A 17477-nucleotide genomic window follows, 5' to 3' on the forward strand; every position below is an offset into this window, starting at 1 on the left:
GCCACATGGTGTGTGTGTGAGCTCCATGCCACCCCCACCCCCGCGGGAGGAGTCACCAACCCCTCAAACTTCTCACTTCCTGGGCCCTCCTGGGGTCCCTCCCTAGCGGGCCACCTCCGAGATCTGGCTCCGGTTCACGTGGGCAGACAGCTCCGGTGAGTGTGGAGCCTTGTATCTGAGAAGAGGTGGGGTGCCTTGCTATCCTGGGGAGCCGGGGAGAGCAGGCAGTCCCAGGGCAGCCACTGAGGTCGGGGTCCTCGGAGTAAGCCCGCCTCGGCCCCTGCTGCCGCGGCAGGAGACAGGGTCTCTGGCTTGGGTCCGGAGCCCTCGAGGAGGCCGTCCTCAACCTGGTGTGGAGCAGCTCACGCGCCCTGCTCTCTCCCACGTGCCTTCCAGTAAGGGCGGCGTCTCCTGTAGCCTCTTGTAAGGCACACTCTGAGCAGGGCCCCCGGCAGCCAAAACTTTAAGGGTGAGGGGAAGGGGGTGTGGGAGGCTCTACGGGGCCCCACCCGGGGCAGCCCAGCTTTGGGCAGAGTCCTACTTGGGAGCTCTGTGTGTGGCTGGGGAGTGGTCTCATCCTCTGCTGGCCTCCTGGGGGCAGGCGGGGGGGGGTAGGCTGGTGGCGTCCACATGCCTCAATGGCCGGCAGAGACTGACCGGGGCCTGGGGTCAGGAGAGGGCAGTTCAGTGAGGGAGCGGACGGAGGCTTGGTGTGAGGGCAGGGGTCTAGAGGGGTGGTCTCCACTGGTTAGCAGGCTGGGCTCAGCTGGCCACCCCGCCCCAGCTCCGCTCTAAGTCACGGGAGTCGGGAGTCCATCCCAAGGCATCTGGGTGGCTCGTGGCCCCGAAAGGCTGCACCTTCTCCCTCCCCTCAAATGTGTCCAGGCACAGTTAGCCTGACCCCCACCCAGTCCTTTCGGTCACAGTGTCCAGACGTGGCCCCCAGCCCCCCCAGGGGCAGCTGGATAGGAGCAGCGGCTGGCCCCGGGGAGCAGGCGTCAGTGCCCCTGTCTCCACAGAGGACTGGGGGGTCCACACCCCCTTATATCCAGGTCTCAGGCAAGGCCAGAGGGCACAGGGAGTGCAGCCAAAGCCTCGGTCCCCACCGCGCACGGCCCGGAAGCTCAGCCCTGGTCCTGACAGCCGGTGGGCTTTGGGTCAGGACCAGGGACAGGTCCACTCCCTTCGGAGGAGTGGAAGGAGGGGTGACCTGGCTCCTGGAGCCCCAGGGCAGGTGTTGGCTGTGGAGGTCCCAGCACTTGCCAGGAGCTGGTGTCAGGCGAAGGGGCAGTCCCAGCTCCTGGCTGCACTGGGCAACAGGTGGGCCCAGGGCTGCCCAAGGCCCTTTTCGGGAGTGTCCGGTTGATTCTGGGAGCTGTTGGTACCTTCGGCAAATCCTCAGTAAATCTGGGTCAGCCCACTCCCATGATCCGAGGTTGCTCAGGCCCCTCACGAGGGCTGGCTTGGCCTTCAGGCAGTGTCAAGGAGGCGGCCGATGCAGCAGGTTCTCGTACCTTCTGAGGCTGGAGAGCTTTTCCCGCAGCCCTTTGAAGCGGGGCCTCTGCTCGGCGTCCCTGTGCCAGCACGAGAGCATCAGCTTGTGTGTGTGGTGGGTGGGCACTCCAGGGGGCAGGGCATGCGGTAGCCCGCCTCTACCCTCAGGAAGGTATGGACATGCCTGTGGCAGGCAGGACAAGAGGGACTGTGGAGGCAGGGAGGCCAGTGCCGCCCCCGCTCCCGCAGGAAGCCTTGGGCTGTGCCCTCGCCCTCTGCATCCCTGGCACTCACTTCTAACGCCCTCCCACTGGACGGTGACGCCTGGAAGGCATCAGGCACCCAGTGATGGTGCAGGGGCCGTGTCCAGGTGACGGCCCCCTCCCGCCCTGCCCGCAGTTGGCAACACTGGGTGCCCAGTACCTGGACAGGGCATCTGACCCCTGCTGGAAATCTCATGGAGGAGAACCCCGAAGGACCAGGTGTCAGATCTGATGGAGTAATGCCCTCGGGAGAGTGCCTCGGGGGCAGTCCACTTGTAAGGGATGCTGTGGTCATGGAAGAGGTAGACGTTCTGCGATCAGACACGCTGGGGGCGGGCCTGGGGGCTGCCTGCACCCTCCCTCCCCACAGCATGGACAGGCTCGGGGAGCCCAGTGCTTGGTGGGCAAGTGTGCGGTCGGGACCCACACTGCGTCAGGGCTCCCTGGGACCCGTGCTGCCGGAGCTGAGCAGGCAGAACCCGCCCCAACAGGCCCTGCCCCAGAGGACCATAGTCGCAAAACCCAGCAGAGAGCTTCCCAGGACAAGGGGCAGAGTTTCTCCAGAAGTGAGCTGCAAGGAGACACCGGGAGGGGCGGTGGGTCAGCAGCCAAGCTGGCGTGGCGCTGGGGCCCGCTCGCGGAGCACACTGGAAAGGCTGACGCTTAGCTCTGGGGCATCACGATTCAAGGAGCCCCTCAACTTCTCAGCGTGTGACTGAGAGTCCCGGAGGTGCTGGTATCACCTGCCTGCTGGGCCAGGCTGAGCATGGAAGCAGGACACTGGCCAAGGGCGAGTGAGGGGTGGGCCCGCTCCCCCCACGCCCTGCCACCTGCGCACCATGCCCTGCTGTGCTGCCCCCAGCCGCTGGGCGCCCGAGCTGGCCCCGTGTAGCTGTCCTGGACTCAGGCAAGTGCCTGCACTGCCCTCCCAGGGGCCTCCTGATCCCGTTAAGACCCAGCTCCGGGGGCTTCCCTGGTGGCGTAGTGGTTAAGAATCTGTCTGCCAATGCAGGGGACACGGGTTCGATCCCTGGTCCGGGAAGATCCCACATGCCGCGGAGCAACTAAGCCCATGTGCCGCAACTACTGAGCCTGCACTCTAGAGCCCACGAGCCACAACTACTGAGCCCACGTGCCACAACTACTGAAGCCTGCGCGCCTAGAGCCTGTGCTCTGCAACAAGAGAAGCCACTGCAATGAGAAGCCCGCGCACCACAATGACGAGTAGCCCCCACTCGCCCCAACTAGAGGAAGCTTGCGTGCAGCAACGAAGACCCAATGCAGCCAAAAATAAAATAATTTAAAAAAAAAAAAGATCCAGCTCGGGCTCCACAGCCCACATCTCACCTGAGGGCGGAAGGCCCACGGGAACCTCCAGCTCCCGGCACCCTCTGCTCTCCGCCCTCCCCTGGCCCTACCTTGATGAGCCTGCCCAGCCCCAAGTCCCCGATTTTGCAGATGTTGTTTTCCCCCACGAGGATGTTCCTGGCGGCCAGATCCCCGTGGATGTAATTATGCAATTCCAGGTAGCACATGCCCCCGGCCACCTGTGCTGCAATGCCCACCAGCTCCGAGATGGGCAGGGTTTTCTCATCGGAGTCTGCAGAGGCCAGGGGAAGCCAGCGTGAGTGGGGCCAGCCAGGGCCAAGTCCTCTCTGCAGACTCCTGCGCTCAGGGGTGGGGCTGGGACAAAGGGCAGATGGGCTGGTTTAAAATTGGAACTGTGGACCCACTGCAGCCCTTGTGGAGAGCTGTTAGGTACCAGAGTTACCACAGTCCATACATACCCTTTGGAATTTCCTTCTGGGAATCCACACTGAAGCAATAGGAACTCAAAGACGTATGTACAAAGATGTTCATCACAGCATTATTTACACGGTTAAAAACCTCAAAAGTTTTCAACAGGCACCTGAGTGGACGTGGCACATCCACGTGGTGGTGCAGAGACCGTCAGGATTTCATTTCTGATGAACAATTAGTGATACAGGAAACTGCTTGCAATGATCAAGTGAAAAGCACTGCAAATGTGGCCGTATTAAAATATACCCCCCAGGGTGAGATAGGGAGGGTGGGAGGGAGACGCAAGGAGGAGGAGATATGGGGATATATGTATGCATATGGCTGATTCACTTTGTTATACAGCAGAAACTGACACAGCACTGTGAAGCAATTATACTCCAATAAAGATGTTAAAAATAAATAAAATAAAATATACCCCCAGATACACACATATGCATACTGGGTGTCATTTATCCTACGGTGCACGGTTCTCCCATTTCAGCGTCTCTGAAATTGGGCTGCATCTGCATACAATGGCGCCTCCACGAACTGGCTGCGACTGTCTGGTTTGGGTGTTTAATGAAACACCGGGGCTTGTTATAGATGATGAGGTCTGTGCAGCAACGAGATACGTGGTGTGTGAGCGCGTGTGTGCAAGTGTGAGTGTGTAAGCAGACAAACACCAGAAGGAGGGACAGCGCCTTCTAGGAAGAGAGAACAGCAGTGAGAACCAGGCCTGTGTGTTCCAGAAGTGGGGGGTGGGGGCAGGCCACGCCAAGCGTTTGATTAAAATGGCCTCAGTTCACCGAAGGTGTAGGAATGATGAGTGGCTTTTCTTGTCTTTGTTCTTATCTGTATTTTGTCAAATTCCTGCAATGAACGGATGGTACATTTATCACAGGATATTTTAAATCCTTTCTTAAAACAGAAAAGGCTGATGAGCAATCCCAGGCTGTCTGGTGAATGGCATGCAGGCGGGTGGGGGGGGGAGGAGCGGGGGCAGGCGGGGGCGGGGGCGGGTTTTCTTTTTCTTTCTGTGCCTGTTTCCCGTTCCCTCCAGCGGCACGAGTCATTCTGGTCCCCCCAACCCCGCTCACCCCGCAGCAGCTCCAGCAGGCTCCCCTTGGGCAGGAGCTCTGTGATGATGTACCCAGGGTCCCCCACAGTGCCAGGATGGGCTTGTGCCGCGGCTTCTTCATGGCCTGGATCTCCGACTAGAACGTGTGCCGACGCAGAAGCTCAGCTGTCGGGGCAGGCGGGTGGCCTTGCTGGGTGCAGCCCTCGGAGGAGCTGAGCCCCTGTCCCACCCATCCCCCCGCCCGCACGCAGCAGCGGCTCAGGAAATGTGGGCGCCCTCCCCGACGCCCCAGCTCCCAAGCCAGGATGCCAGGGCAGACACAGCCTGGCCCCCGCTGTTCACACAAGGGTCCACTGTGCCCACCAGCTGCTCTCCCCACACCCCAGGGACCACAGACACCCCCATGTGGTTTATGCCTGCCCAAGCCAGACGTGGAGCTGGAACAACCCCTCCCAAGGGTGTTCCCTTGCACCCCTGGGCCCCTGGTTCCTGAAGTGGGCGATCCCAACCTCTGGTGGGTCCCAAGAAGATTTTAGATGAACCTTTTCAGATTTCTAGTGATCTACTTATTTTAATGGATTTCCTTCCATTTACATGAAGAATTTAAAATTCCCTTTTAAGATAAATGCATTTAGATAACAGCATGAAAGGAGAATGCCACCCGGACACCGCGGCAGGTGCCACAGGTGATCCAAGTTAGGGCAGCGAGTGGCTGGCAGGGCGTCAGGGCCCAGGGCTGCTGGGCTGCCCCACCCCCGTGAGTAAAGCCAGAAGTCCCCGGCCTGGAGCCCGCTCACCTCGGACGATCACCTTGATGGCCACTCGGACCTTGTCCTTCCAGAGCCCTTTGAAGACCTCCCCAAAGTAGCCGGAAGCCCAGCTTCCTGCAGAGCATGAACTCTTCCCGAGGCCTCTCCCAATCGTCACAGTGGGGCAGGGGCTCCAGCTCATGCTGCAGGGACACGGGGCGGGGGCCCCCATCCTCGGGAAGTCAGCCCCTGGTCTATCATCAAATGTAGGGCCACGTCCTGCTTGGGAGGGTCCCAGTGTCCGGCATGTGGCCAGGCTCTCCCAGGGACTGCCCCAAGCCTGGCTGACCCCTGCTGTGTCCTGCAAACAAAGGCCACCACCACCCCTCCCCCGCACCTGCTCTGGGCCAGCGACACTGGCCTGACTGCCACCCACACAAAACTCCCGTCTGGCTGCTCGCCGGGGCACGTGGCCCGAGCTCCCAGCAGCCCAGAGACTCAGGACGCAGCAGGAGCACAGCTGACCTCTAGCTGGCCCAAGGGTGAGAGTGACTGGGCAAAGGAGGACACGTCCCCTGCCCACCGTCCCCCCGCGCCCGGCTCTGTACAACCACGGTTCCCACGTAGCCAGAGTCCCTGGGCTGAGTGTTCCCAGGGGTCCCCCAGCCAGTCAGGGAGTCAGGACCCACACCCACCTCCACCCGAGGGTTTGTGTCCCTGTTGGGGGCAGGGCCCTACCTTTCGGCGGGGCGAGGTCAGCCACAGGCCGTGGGACAGGCTCTGGGCCTCGTGGTGGTCCACGAGCTTGGGTAGGCTGAGGAAGGACACAGCCTCGTTGAGGTGCAACTGGCCGTCCTGCCACCAGATCTTGTAGTGGCGAACGGTCTGCTGGTCCCGCACCGGACGGAGGGGACGCTTGTGAACAGGCGCTGAGAGAGGCCCACTGGCAGGGGTGCCCCCAACGCGGAAAGGAGAGAACCGGCCAGACCCCGGGGAAGGCACCCAGGCCGCAGGGCCTGCACCCACTGAGGGTCAGAGCTCCCAGAGCAGGGCCTGGACGTCACAGCGCAGTGGAGGGGACAGGCCGGAGGGGCCGGGCTCTGCATGCACGAAGGGCTTAGGGACCAGGAGCCCCGAAGTCAGGCCCAGGTGGGGCTGCGGAGCGGGCAGGGGCGGGAAGCGGGCACCCGAGAGGACGCAGTTGGCGCCCGGCTTCTCGCTGACCCGGATCAGGAAGGCCCCCAGCTCATTGCCCGTGGCCTGCAGTCGGTGCAGGGCTTCCGAGAGAGAGATCCGGCCAAAGAACCACCTGCGGGGCGGGGGGACCCTGAGCCACACGGCTCCCTGCCTGTGCCCCCCACCAAGTCCCAGCCCACCTGATCCGCTGCCTCCTCGTGCCCCCAACCCCGGCCCACAGCTGCCCGCGGACACTCACTGACCCAAAGGCCCCTTCTTTGCCCATCACCGACCCCAAATGTCCCAAGTGGCCAGTTCTGGACCCCAGGAAAGACCCTGGTGACCCAGAAGTGGAGAAGGCCCCTCCCACTACCCTTCCCGGACTGTCCCCCGTCTGTGCGGACAGAGCCCCCCATCCTGTGGGTACAGCAACCCTCCCCGACCTCGGCCGTGGCTCTGTGGCCATTCTCCTGGACCACATCGTTCTGTGACTCTGTGGCCGCCTTGTGTACCCGGGCCACAGGCACGCCATGCTCTGGCACCGTGGGACCTGGGGACGCACATGCACCCACACACGTGCACAGGCATTCTCACACCCCAGCTCCCAGCGCCAGGGCAGGGCTGGGCCTGCGGAGTTTCCCAGGGGACCTCTGCTGCCAACCGCCCCGCCCTTTGCGACCTCGGCTCCCTCAGGCCCCATCGGAACGTGGGTCCCTGCACGGAAGACCACTGCCCAGCACTGAGCCCCGTGGGGTCCACGGGCCACCCCCACCAATCCAGCACCTCTGGAATCTCTCCCATTTGCCCCACCCCCCACGAACCACCCTGCCTCCTTCCACTTCTCGAGTGTGCTGGGTTCCCAGGGCCCGCGGCCTCTGCACTGGCAGTGCCGGCCCCTGCCTTGTCACTGTCGGGGGCCCTGCCTGAGATGGTCCTGTCTGCACCATGCTTAGTGTCTCCCCCCAGGAGGGACGACCCTGCCCGCGTCGGCTCCAGCACAGCAGGTGCTCAATGAGTGGCGTGCACAGGCACACGGGGGGGGGGGGGGGCGTGGGAATCCCCCCCCCCAGACCCTCCCGTCCAGAGCTCAGGGAACCACCTGGGGTCGCGAGGACACACGCACGCCGGGCTGCGCCTGTGGCCCAAGCTTGCTGGGCCGCCCTCAGGCCCACAGTCGTCTCTGGGAGCCACCTTGCCAGCGATGGGCAGCCGTGCTGGTACGGGCAGCAGGTCTGTGGCCCACCCCCGGGCAGGCCTGTCGCAGTGGCCTTCCCGCTCCCTGACTAGGCCAGCAGGCTGGTTTCCGGAGTTTGGAAGGTGAGCGAGCCTTCACGCCCCAAAAGGCCCAGGCTCTGCCTTGGACTCACTGTCAGCTGGCTGCCCTTCTCTGGGTCCCGGCACGGAGGAGGGGCCGGAGCCTCTGCAGCCCCCATCCCCAGAGGTCACACAGCAGAAGCCCGGCCAGGGATCCCAAGGCCAGGATGGTAGGCCCAGCCCCACTGGGGGGGCAGGGAGACAGAGCCACGGGCCACCCTCCTTGGCAGCCCAGGGTCCCTGCCCGCACCCAGAGCCCAGCCACAGCGGTGCAGAGCTCTGTCCCGATAGACGCCCTGCAGGGCCCAGGGACGGGCAACTTGGAGTGACCCACGAGGGCCGCGGGGAGACTCACGGCTCCAACCCCACCGTCTCCTTGGCCAGAGCCCTGCCCACCCGGTCCAGCAGCACGGTCCACCACCACTCCTCCTCCTTTCTGGCCACATGGAAGAGGTCCCCTGCCCGGAAGCTCTGCTCCTGGGCTGTGCGGGCCTCGAAGTCCCAGAGGCCCACATACTTGTGCTCCTGCTGCCCACCGCCACTGCCCCAGGCTCCAGGGGGCCCCCACCCACCTGGTCTGATGACCTTGACCGCCACGAGCATGGAGTCCAGCCACAGGCCTTCCCACACCTCCCCGAAGTAGCCTTCGCCCAGCTTCCTCCGCAGGGTGAACGCAGAGCGGGGTCGCTGCCACTCGTCCTGTTCAGGGGGCTTCTGCGGGTGTGGGGGGCATTCAGGGCCTTTGCCCATGGCTCCCTAGGCAGAGTGGGCAGCTGCTCCTGGGGCCCCAGGCCTCTGGCCCTCTGCCCCTGCGCCCCAGCACATGCTCAACTCTGGCCCTGGCCGGGGCAGGGGGCCCGGGTGCTGACCTCCGGAGGCCTGGCCCTAATTGCTTCCAGACCTAATGGCACCTTTGCTGGCGGCAGGCATCCATCCACAAGCGCTCGTTACTGCCCCTGTCCGGACTGTCACTAAGAGACCAGAGGAACCAGATGGCTGCCCGGTCCCCCGGCAGGACCGCTCACCTGGGACAGGCGCAGGTACCACGGCTCCAGCGCAGGTGTGGCGCCATCCCCACTGGCATCTCCTCCCACAACCTCCGCACTGGCCTGGGGCTGCCGTGGGCGCCTTCCCCAACCTGCCCTCCCCTCCTGGCCGCTCTACAGGGCTGGGCGGGGTGGGAGGGCATCCTACAGGCCTCATCTTCCCCCCACCCCAGAGAATCCCATAGAAATATAACACCTGGGCTTCCCTGGCAGCGCAGTGGTTAAGAATCCACCTGCCCGGGCTTCCCTGGTGGCGCAGTGGTTGGGAGTCCGCCTGCCGATGCAGGGGACACAAGTTCGTGCCCCGGTCCGGGAGGATCCCGCATGCCGCGGAGTGGCTGGGCCCATGAGCCACGGCCGCTGGGCCTGCGCGTCCGGAGCTTGTGCTCCGCGGCAGGAGAGGCCACAGCAGTGAGAGGCCTGCTTATCACAAAAAAAAAAAAAAAAAAAAAAGAATCCACCTGCCAATGCAGGGGACACGGGTTCAAGCCCTGGTCTGGGAAGATCCCACATGCCGTGAAGCAACTAAGCCCGCGAGCCACAACTACTGAGCCTGTGCACCACAACTACTGAAGCCCGCACGCCTAGAGCCCATGCTCCGCAGCAAGAGAAGCCACCTCAATGAGAAGCCCGCGCACTGCAACGAAGAGTAGCCCGCACTTGCCACAACTAGAGAAAGCCCACGCACAGCAATGAAGACCCAACGCAGCCAAAAATTAATTAATTAATTAATTTTTAAAAAGAAATATAACCCACAGGGATGAATCAGAGTGTGGAGGAGTCACTGGGGCACCTGCTCCCAGGCTTCATCAGGTCCCCCCCTGGCAGCACCCAGTGGGCCAGCTGGACGCGTGCTGGACAGTGTCTCAGGAGGGGCAACCTGGCAGGTAGGGGGGTGGGCATGGGCCCACCTGGGGCTCACAGGGCTGTCGCAGCTTCCAGTGGGCTTTGCAATAGGCCAGCAGCTCCTCCAGGCTGGGGACGAGCTGGTCCTTCTGCAGGGAGAGGCTGCCGGTGGCTGCTGTGGGGATGCTGTAGTGGTGGACTTTGGTCCGGGCCCAGACTGGGAGGGCACAGAGACGGAGGCCACATCTCGGCTGCAGCCTGCCCTGACCCTCCCGCCACCCCAACCAGGTGATGCATACTGTCGGGTCCGAGGCGGGTTGGGGGCTGGCACTGCCTGGGAAGCAACCACCCCAAGGTCAAGGGCACCTGGTAGCTGACAGGGAGTAGTCCCCATGGCTGCTCTCGCTGGGCCGCACGGGGAAGGCCCCCAGCGCGCTGGGTGGGGGCAGGAGCAGCTGCTGGGCCTGGGTTCGGCTGATGCCACTGAAGTACTCGCTGCAAAGGGCAGGCCCAGGGGTCCCCACACCAGCCCAGCCCCGAGCAAGCCCTGCCCACCACGGGCCAGGCCCCAGAGGCCCACTCCGCGCAGGTGAGAGGGAGAAGGAACACCTGGCTCCCGGTACTGGGGACCCAGTCCGGGATCCACACCTGCCCCAGCCCCCAGGGCCCAGCCTCTGGAGTCATCGGGGACTGGACACAGGTGGGGGTGCCCCCCAAAGAGGGGACCAGGTAGGCAAAGCTGGCGGGCGGGTGCTGCTGGAGCCTGGGGTGATCTGATATTGCAGATCAGCGGCTGAGACAGGCCTGCCCTGGCACAGAGGCCTGTGCCCACCCTGGGGGGCTACAGGGAAGGAGCCAGAGTCAGTCGGGGGTCTGGGCTGAGGCTGGAGGCAGGAAGGGGTGGGGTGATGGGGGGCAGAGCGGCACAGGCCTGAGGGATGTTGGGGGGGAAATCAGCAGACACACGGGGAAGTGTCAAGGACCTGTGGACCTGGGTCTCCCGAGACGAGCCCTGGCTGGATGGCAGGCTGGGGACACACTGATGTGGGAGCAGGACACACAGCCCCGTGCAGCTGCCGGGCTCCTCCTGCAGCCGGGCCTGCTGTCTGGGACGCTCTAGCCAGGAGAGCCTCTCCCACGGGAAGGGCTACAGGGGGCCTTCCCTGGACAGCAGTGCTTCCCACCCCACCCCTCCCCTGGACCCACTTCGGGGCCTGGGGGGCTGGGCCCAGCCCCCGCGCACATCCCGCCTTCCGCGACGTTCTTGGAGCCCGTCCCCGGAGTGTGCAGCAGTGGGCGACAAGACCGGGGGCCCTGCAGCTGGAGAGCAGTGAGCCTCTCTGTGGGGGTTGAGGGGTCTCCCCGGCCCGCCGGCCTGGGGACAGGAGCCAGGTAGCTGGGGCTGAGGACACCACGAGTGTGGCAGCCCTTGCATCTCAGCCCAGACACACAGTCATTAGCTCTTCCTCCCAGCAGCCCCTCCCCTCCCCCAGGACCCTGCCAGCCGCCTCCAGGAGCTGCTCTCGGGGTCCGTCCTCCACCTGGGATGACTGTAGGCCCCTACCCATCAGAACGGCTGGCTGTGGGGTGGTGGCCTGGAGTCCTCTCAGAAGGCACCTTCCTGGGAATCAGGCTTTTCCCCCAGATGCAAATCCCCCAGGAGACTGTGGGAATGCTGAGGGGCCCCCAGGATGCTGAAGGTGGCCTGAGTGAAGCTGAGACCTGCTGCTGGTCGGCAGAGACCGAGCTTGGTGCAAGACCAGGGGCCTGCGTCAGGGCAAGGTCTGGGCAGCTGAGCCTCGCTTTGCTGGCCCCGTTCACCAACCAGCTTCTGGCCTGTTCTCAGCCAGCATTTCACCTCTTGGTGCTGGGGCTGGGAAGAGGCGTCTCTGCCCCAGGGTTCCCCAGCTGGCGCCCCCTCCATCTAGAAGTCAGGGATGGGACTTCCCTGGTGGCTCAGTGGTTAAGAATCCGCCTGCCAACGTGGGGGACATGGGTCCCAGCCCTGGTCTGGGAAGATCCCACATGCCGTGGAGCAGCTAAGTCCATGTGCCACAACTACAGAGCCTGTGCTCTAGAGCCCACGAGCCACAACTACTGAGCCCACGAGCCACAACTACTGAAGCCCGTGCGCCTAGAGCCCGTGCTCCGCAACAAGAGAAGCCACCGCAATGAGAAGCCCGCGCACCGCAACGAAGAGTAGCCCCTGCTCGCTGCAACTAGAGAAAGCCCGCATAGCAACGAAGACCCAACGCAGCCAAAAATAAATAAAATAAATAAATAGAAGCCAGGGATTACAGTGGCCGAGACGTTCAGGAGAAAGACGGGGAAGGACCACGCCCAGGGCGTGGATCGAACGTTTGAGGCCCAGTACTGTGTCCACAGCCACAGGGCACTGTGTCCACAGCCACAGGGCAGGGCCCTGCTCAGCGCTGGCACACAGCTGTGCCAGGAGGCTACCCTGTCCTGCGGACCCTGAGCCTGCGCCGAGAGGTCACCTCCTCTGGAAGAGCGCCCAGCCTCTGCTTCCCCCCCATGATCACAGACTGGCATGCAAACAGACAAGTGTCTGTGCCAGCCTCTCCCCACCTGTAGACTGCCTTGGCCCTAGGGGCCGAGGGCACTCAGGGCAATGGGTGGGCTCCCCCACCTGGATCCAGCCTCCAAATGAGCCTCTCTGGGAGCAATCCCAAAGGCCAGGGCCATGTTTGCCCCATACCTGGCCCAGAGCAGGGGGAGGGGGCCAGGTGAGTGAGGACAGGTGAGACGGGTGGGCGAAGACATCTCTGTGACCCAGCTTATCACCCCTTCCAGCCCCGGGTCACCACCTCACCCCGTCACAGCACAAGCTCACTACTGTCCTCACCGTCTCACTCAGAACTGCATCCCAGTCCCCAGTCCCCTGCCCTCCAAGGAATGACCCGTCAGCAAAGATTGCTGGATGCCAGGCCTGAATCCCTGGGTGCGATCAGGAGGGCCTGGCGAGTGCAGCACGCACACACACCCACCAGCCGGCTCGCCCCCGGCTTAACCACGCCTGCCAGAGTCCCTGCCACCTTCCCTCCCAGCGGAATCGGGTGCCCAGGCTTACTCCTGAGCTCCCCAGAGGGGGCGGTACTCACGGCTGGTTCCAGAGCGTCTCAGGGGCGGCCTTGGCCACGTAGGTGATGGGCACCAGCCCCGTGCTGGGCCAGCCCGCGAGCCGGCGGGCGAGGATGTAGCCGCCCTCCTCCCTGAGTGCGTGCAGCCTCTCCCCGCGGCTGACACTCAGGTCCTCCGCGCTCCGCGCCGTGAAGTCAGCGCCCTGAAGAGCTGCGCGGGGGCCGGGGGGTTGCAGGGCTCCGCGGTGGGGGGCTCCGCTGCCGCGGGTTCCGGCTCCACGTCGGCGTCGGAGTCCGGGTTCGGGAACCGCGGCGCGCCCGCCGGCCAGATCTTGTCCCAGAAGAAGGACAGGAAGGTCAGCAGCTTCCTGAAGAAGGGCTCCCTGCCCGGCGGTGCGCCAGGCCCTGCAGGGGTCGGAAAGGGTGCAGCAGCGGGGCTCGGGGACCCCGACGGGGAGAAACTGGCGGCGCGGCGCGACGGTGAGCGCTGGAGCCTCGCTGGCGCAGGGGGGGCGGGTGAGAGTCGCTCCAGAGGTCCCCGCCCGCTCCCCGCGGTGCTCACATCAGCACAGGGTGGCCCCCCAGCCCCGGCCACACGACGGCCGCTGCTCTCCTCGACCTCTAGGGTGTCTCGCAGGCAGCACTGGTACCCCGACCGCTCCGAGCCGCGTGCGTCTGGGCCGGGATCTGTCCCAGGACGGCGTCGGGGCGGGGCCTGGAAGAGGGTTTCCCGAAACCTGCGTTTGGGCGGGGCTCTGGGGCGGGGTCTAGGTGGGTGGGGCCGTGGTGGGTGGGGTCTCGTGGGCTGTAGAAGGCGACGCAGGGAGGTCCCTGTGGGGAAGGAGACGTCTGGGTCTTGACTGTCAAGGTCACTCTCGTGGTGTGATCTTGTAGGACAGCTCCGCTAGGTGTTCCCCTTGGGGGAAATGGGCAAAGGGTGCTTGGGGTCTCTGTGTTATTTCTTATAACTGCAGGTGAATCCACAATTATCTCAAAACTGAAAGTTTAATTTTAAAAATTTAGCTGAGTAACAAGAAATAGAAAAAAAAAAAAAAAAAAAGATGGGGCCAGAGATGGCAGAGGTCCAGGACATGCCTGACCCAGAGCAGGAGGGGAGACTGCTCTGCCGCCCACCCCCTCTCTGTGGGTGGGCCGCAGGGCTGCGGGCGGCTTCCTCTCACCACTTTCCAGGTGCCAGCCTCCCTCTCAACCTTCAGATAGCACCCCCTTTCAAATAATCCAACTCTTGCGTTTCAGACCCCTAAATAATGACACAACAGCTACAACTTACAGAGTTAGCGCCCAGGGCGCCCACGCACCCCTTCCCAGGCCTGGACCCAGAGGACATCTGATGGGCGCTTAGCCCGGCAAAGCCTCCTCCCAAGACTGAGGTTACCGGGAGTGGTGGGCGTGCCCTGGGGGGCAGGCCTTGCCACGGAACAGAATGGGAGGGGAGCTCAGAGACAGACACCCTAGCCTGGAAGGGTCCCCACCACTGACCTGCAAGGGGGTGGAGGCAAGTGGCGTCCCCTGGCTTGAAGAGGCATCCCGGCCGGGGCTCAGGCCGTGACGGTCCCAGGGAAGGGAGCGAAGTCTCTGGACGGTCTGTCTGAGCTGAAACCTGGGGGCGGGCCCGGGGCTGAGACTCGTTGGTTCCTTCAGTCGGGTCCTGGGGCGGGGAGCGAGCCCCGCGCGACCTGCCCGCAGCCCCTCAGGTTGAGGGCGCCCGACCCCCACGCCCTGGGCTCTCCGCCCACCCCGCCCCCACCCCCCGGGGGGCGGGACATCACAAAGGCCCGCGGTCCCCATGGCAACCCGCGGAACGCCGCGGCGCAAGGCTGGGCACGCCGGCTCAGCGCACAGTCGGCAGCACTGCTCCGCCCGCTGCACGACGAAAGGCAAGTGGGCGCGGGGAGGCGGGCTGGGGGGATGCAGGACTAGGGTGATGTGGCGGAGGTGGGGGTTGGTTGGGGGGAAGTGGGCCTGGGGCCGGGGGTGGGGGTTGTAGGGGGTCTCGGAGGCGAGGAGGGTGTAGGTCTGGGGTAGGAGGGCCAGGACAGAGGCTTCTTTGGAGGAGTTCACCAGCAGCCCCTCTGCCTTTTCCACCTGAGAGAGGGTGGGCATCTGGAAACACCTCGGACCCGGACCTGTAGCCAGGTCTGGAGCTAGAGTTCCCTCCAGAGGCAGCTTGAATCTGCCCCAGGCTCCGGCCACCGCAGGACTTAGGGCAGGAGTCCTGGGTCCTGGTCTCAGTTGCACCTCAGCCCAGATACCCTGTCTGCAGTGTTCAGGACCGGGGTCTGCCACCTCTGCCCCAGGAAGGTCAAGGCCTGGCATTTGGGGAGGGAGACCAACTTGGGTCCCAACCTCACTCTGCCCCTTAGCAGAGCAGCCTTGGGCGAGTCACTCAGCCTCTCAACTCCTTTCCGCACGGGCCGCCCTGGCCCAGAGCCCCCGTCTCAGCCCTGCCTTGTGTCATCACAAACGACCATCAGTAGAGTGTCGTGTTGGCCCCGCAGTGTCCGCTTTTATCTAGACCTGCAGCCTGCTCACCTGGCCCTCCAAGCAGCCTCTTTCCAGAGAGACGAGCCCTCCCCACAAAGTTCTCCCCGCGCCCCCCAGCAGGCTAGAGGGCCCAGCATGGGGGCCAGTGGGCCTGAAGTAACCCCCACACAAACACTGCCCCGAGTGAGCCCCTGGGTGGGCGGCAGAGGCCGGTCTGACCGTCCCGCTCACACCGGGCCCTCCACCCGCTGCTCCCAGACAGTGAACTTGCAGGTGACAGGCTGGACCCGGACAGAATGAAGCTGGACAGCCCTCAGTGCCTCCTGGACCAGGAGGAGGCGGGGGAGGCCGGGGATCGGCAGCTGCTAGAGCCCGAGACGTGGCGGACGTACGCGGAGCGCCGCATCGCTCTGCGCAAGTTCCTGACCGCGGACCTGAGCCCCCAGCTGCTCAAGCGCCACCACGCCCACGTGGAGCTCCTCAGGAAGTGCTCCTACTACATCGAGATCCTCCCCAAGCACCTGGCGCTGGGCGACCAGAACCCGCGGGTGCTGCCCACCACGTTCCAGTTCATCGAGCCCCAGAAGTTCCAGCGCATGAAGAAGGTGGGCGCGACCCAGGCCAAGATCCAGCTCCTGCTGCTAGGGGAGCTGCTGGAGCAGCTGGGCCACGGCCGCTCTGAGCTGGACGCCCTGCTCGAGTCACCGGACCCTCAGCCCTTCCTGGCAGGCTGGGGGCTCGTGGAGCAGCGGCTGGCAGACCTGTCGGCCGTCATGGAGAGTTTCCTGGCCACGATGGTGCCAGGGCGTCTGCACATCAAACACCGCCTGGTGTCTGACATCAATGCCACCAAGATTCCCAACCTCCAGGTCACGCTGAGCGCCAAGACGCCCGTCACGTTCGACCGCAAGGAGTCGGTGGCCCACGAGGACTGGGCCAGCCTGCGCTGGTCTGTCACGCTCCAGCCGGCCGCGCCAGAGCAGTTTGAGCTGCGCTACAAGCTGCTGGACCCGCAGACACAGCAGGAGCGCGTGCAGTATAGCATCATCCCCGTGGCCGCCTACGCCTTCGACGTCCCCAACCTGCTGCCCAACCGCTCCTACGAGTTCACCATCAAGAGGGTGGAGGGCTACACGCTGGTGTACGAGCCCTGGCTGGACAGCCTCACCCTGCAGACCGGGCCGAGGGCCCTTGAAGGGCCCGCCCCCCGGCGGCTGGGCAAGCTAGGCCCGGCCCTGACCACACCTTCCTAGAAATGGCTTTTTAATACTTACACGCTAATAAAGAGGAGTATAAACACGCATCGGCAATTGAAGGAACAAACCTACTTCCTTATTAAAGGGGGTGGCAGCCACATGAGCGTTTTTCCTGACTCAGCCCAGCCCACCCACAAGTCCCTGCCCCCCCCCAGCTCCTGCTTCCTTTTCTAGGGGGTGCCCCAGGCTGGCCTTTCCAGGACACTGACCCCTGGAGCAAGAAGCCTCAGCCCTGGCACGTAGCTGCCGCTGCCAATGAGAAGAGCTGCTCCGAGGCTCTGCCAGGTGGCAGCCCCAGCCCTTCCCCCATCCCCATCACAACAACCAGCTGTGACACCTGGGCACAGGCTCTGGCCGCCTTTCCTGCCTCTTACGCTGGGATTCCTCAAGGGAGGGCAATACCTCCAAGTCCTGCGCGGACCCCCGTGGGGGCAGTCACTACCTGCAGGCACAGATAGGCGCCAGTACTGTCAGCCCCAGCTTCATCGAGGCCAGGGCCCAAGGCCAAAAGGACATTTTAATGAAAATAAAAGTACTATCTTCTCCCCAAAAGAAGCTGAAGAACTCCCATTGCGAGGTGGGTTAGGGTCCTAGCAAGGGAGCCTGGTAGGTAACCCCCCCCAGGTCCACACAAATGCATACCTCCTGTTGGGGGCGGGGCCTCCCTACAGCCCATCGCCCCTCCCCACCAGCTCCTGGTGTCCAGCCCCAGACGGGCGACCTAGAGAGTCTGTCCTTGCTGCCAGTGTGCCCCGCAGCTCGGCCAGCAGCTCGCTCACTTCCTGAAGGCGACGCGGTCATCGGTGTCTACCTGCTCCAGCAGCTTAGCCCTTCAGGTCCAGGAGGGCAGCGCCGTGTACCCTGGCTACG

The 17477-nt window shown here is 64.0% G+C and overlaps 2 protein-coding genes across 2 annotated transcripts; one reads left to right on the plus strand and one right to left on the minus strand.

The window, feature by feature from the left end:
- Positions 1-1480: 1480 nt before the first annotated feature.
- Positions 1481-14970, minus strand: PTK6 (protein tyrosine kinase 6; the record flags this gene model as incomplete). Its single annotated transcript, XM_082670762.1, is given in 17 exon segments — positions 1481-1606; positions 1609-1678; positions 1911-2068; positions 3176-3357; positions 4634-4702; positions 4705-4750; positions 4754-4779; positions 5412-5484; positions 5486-5566; positions 6102-6292; positions 6551-6672; positions 8209-8567; positions 9811-9962; positions 10110-10240; positions 12868-13045; positions 13048-13613; positions 14708-14970. Coding segments are annotated over 17 exon segments (2793 nt in total).
- A 677-nt stretch (positions 14971-15647) lies between these two features.
- FNDC11 (fibronectin type III domain containing 11) lies at positions 15648-16604 on the plus strand (the record flags this gene model as incomplete). Its single annotated transcript, XM_082670041.1, has 1 exon — positions 15648-16604. One exon carries the CDS (start codon positions 15648-15650, stop codon positions 16602-16604), a length of 957 nt encoding a protein of 318 aa, XP_082526167.1.
- Positions 16605-17477: the final 873 nt, after the last annotated feature.

Source organism: Grampus griseus (assembly GCF_964374135.1).
Source record: "Grampus griseus genome assembly, chromosome: 14".
Classification (NCBI taxonomy): Eukaryota; Metazoa; Chordata; class Mammalia; order Artiodactyla; family Delphinidae; genus Grampus; species Grampus griseus.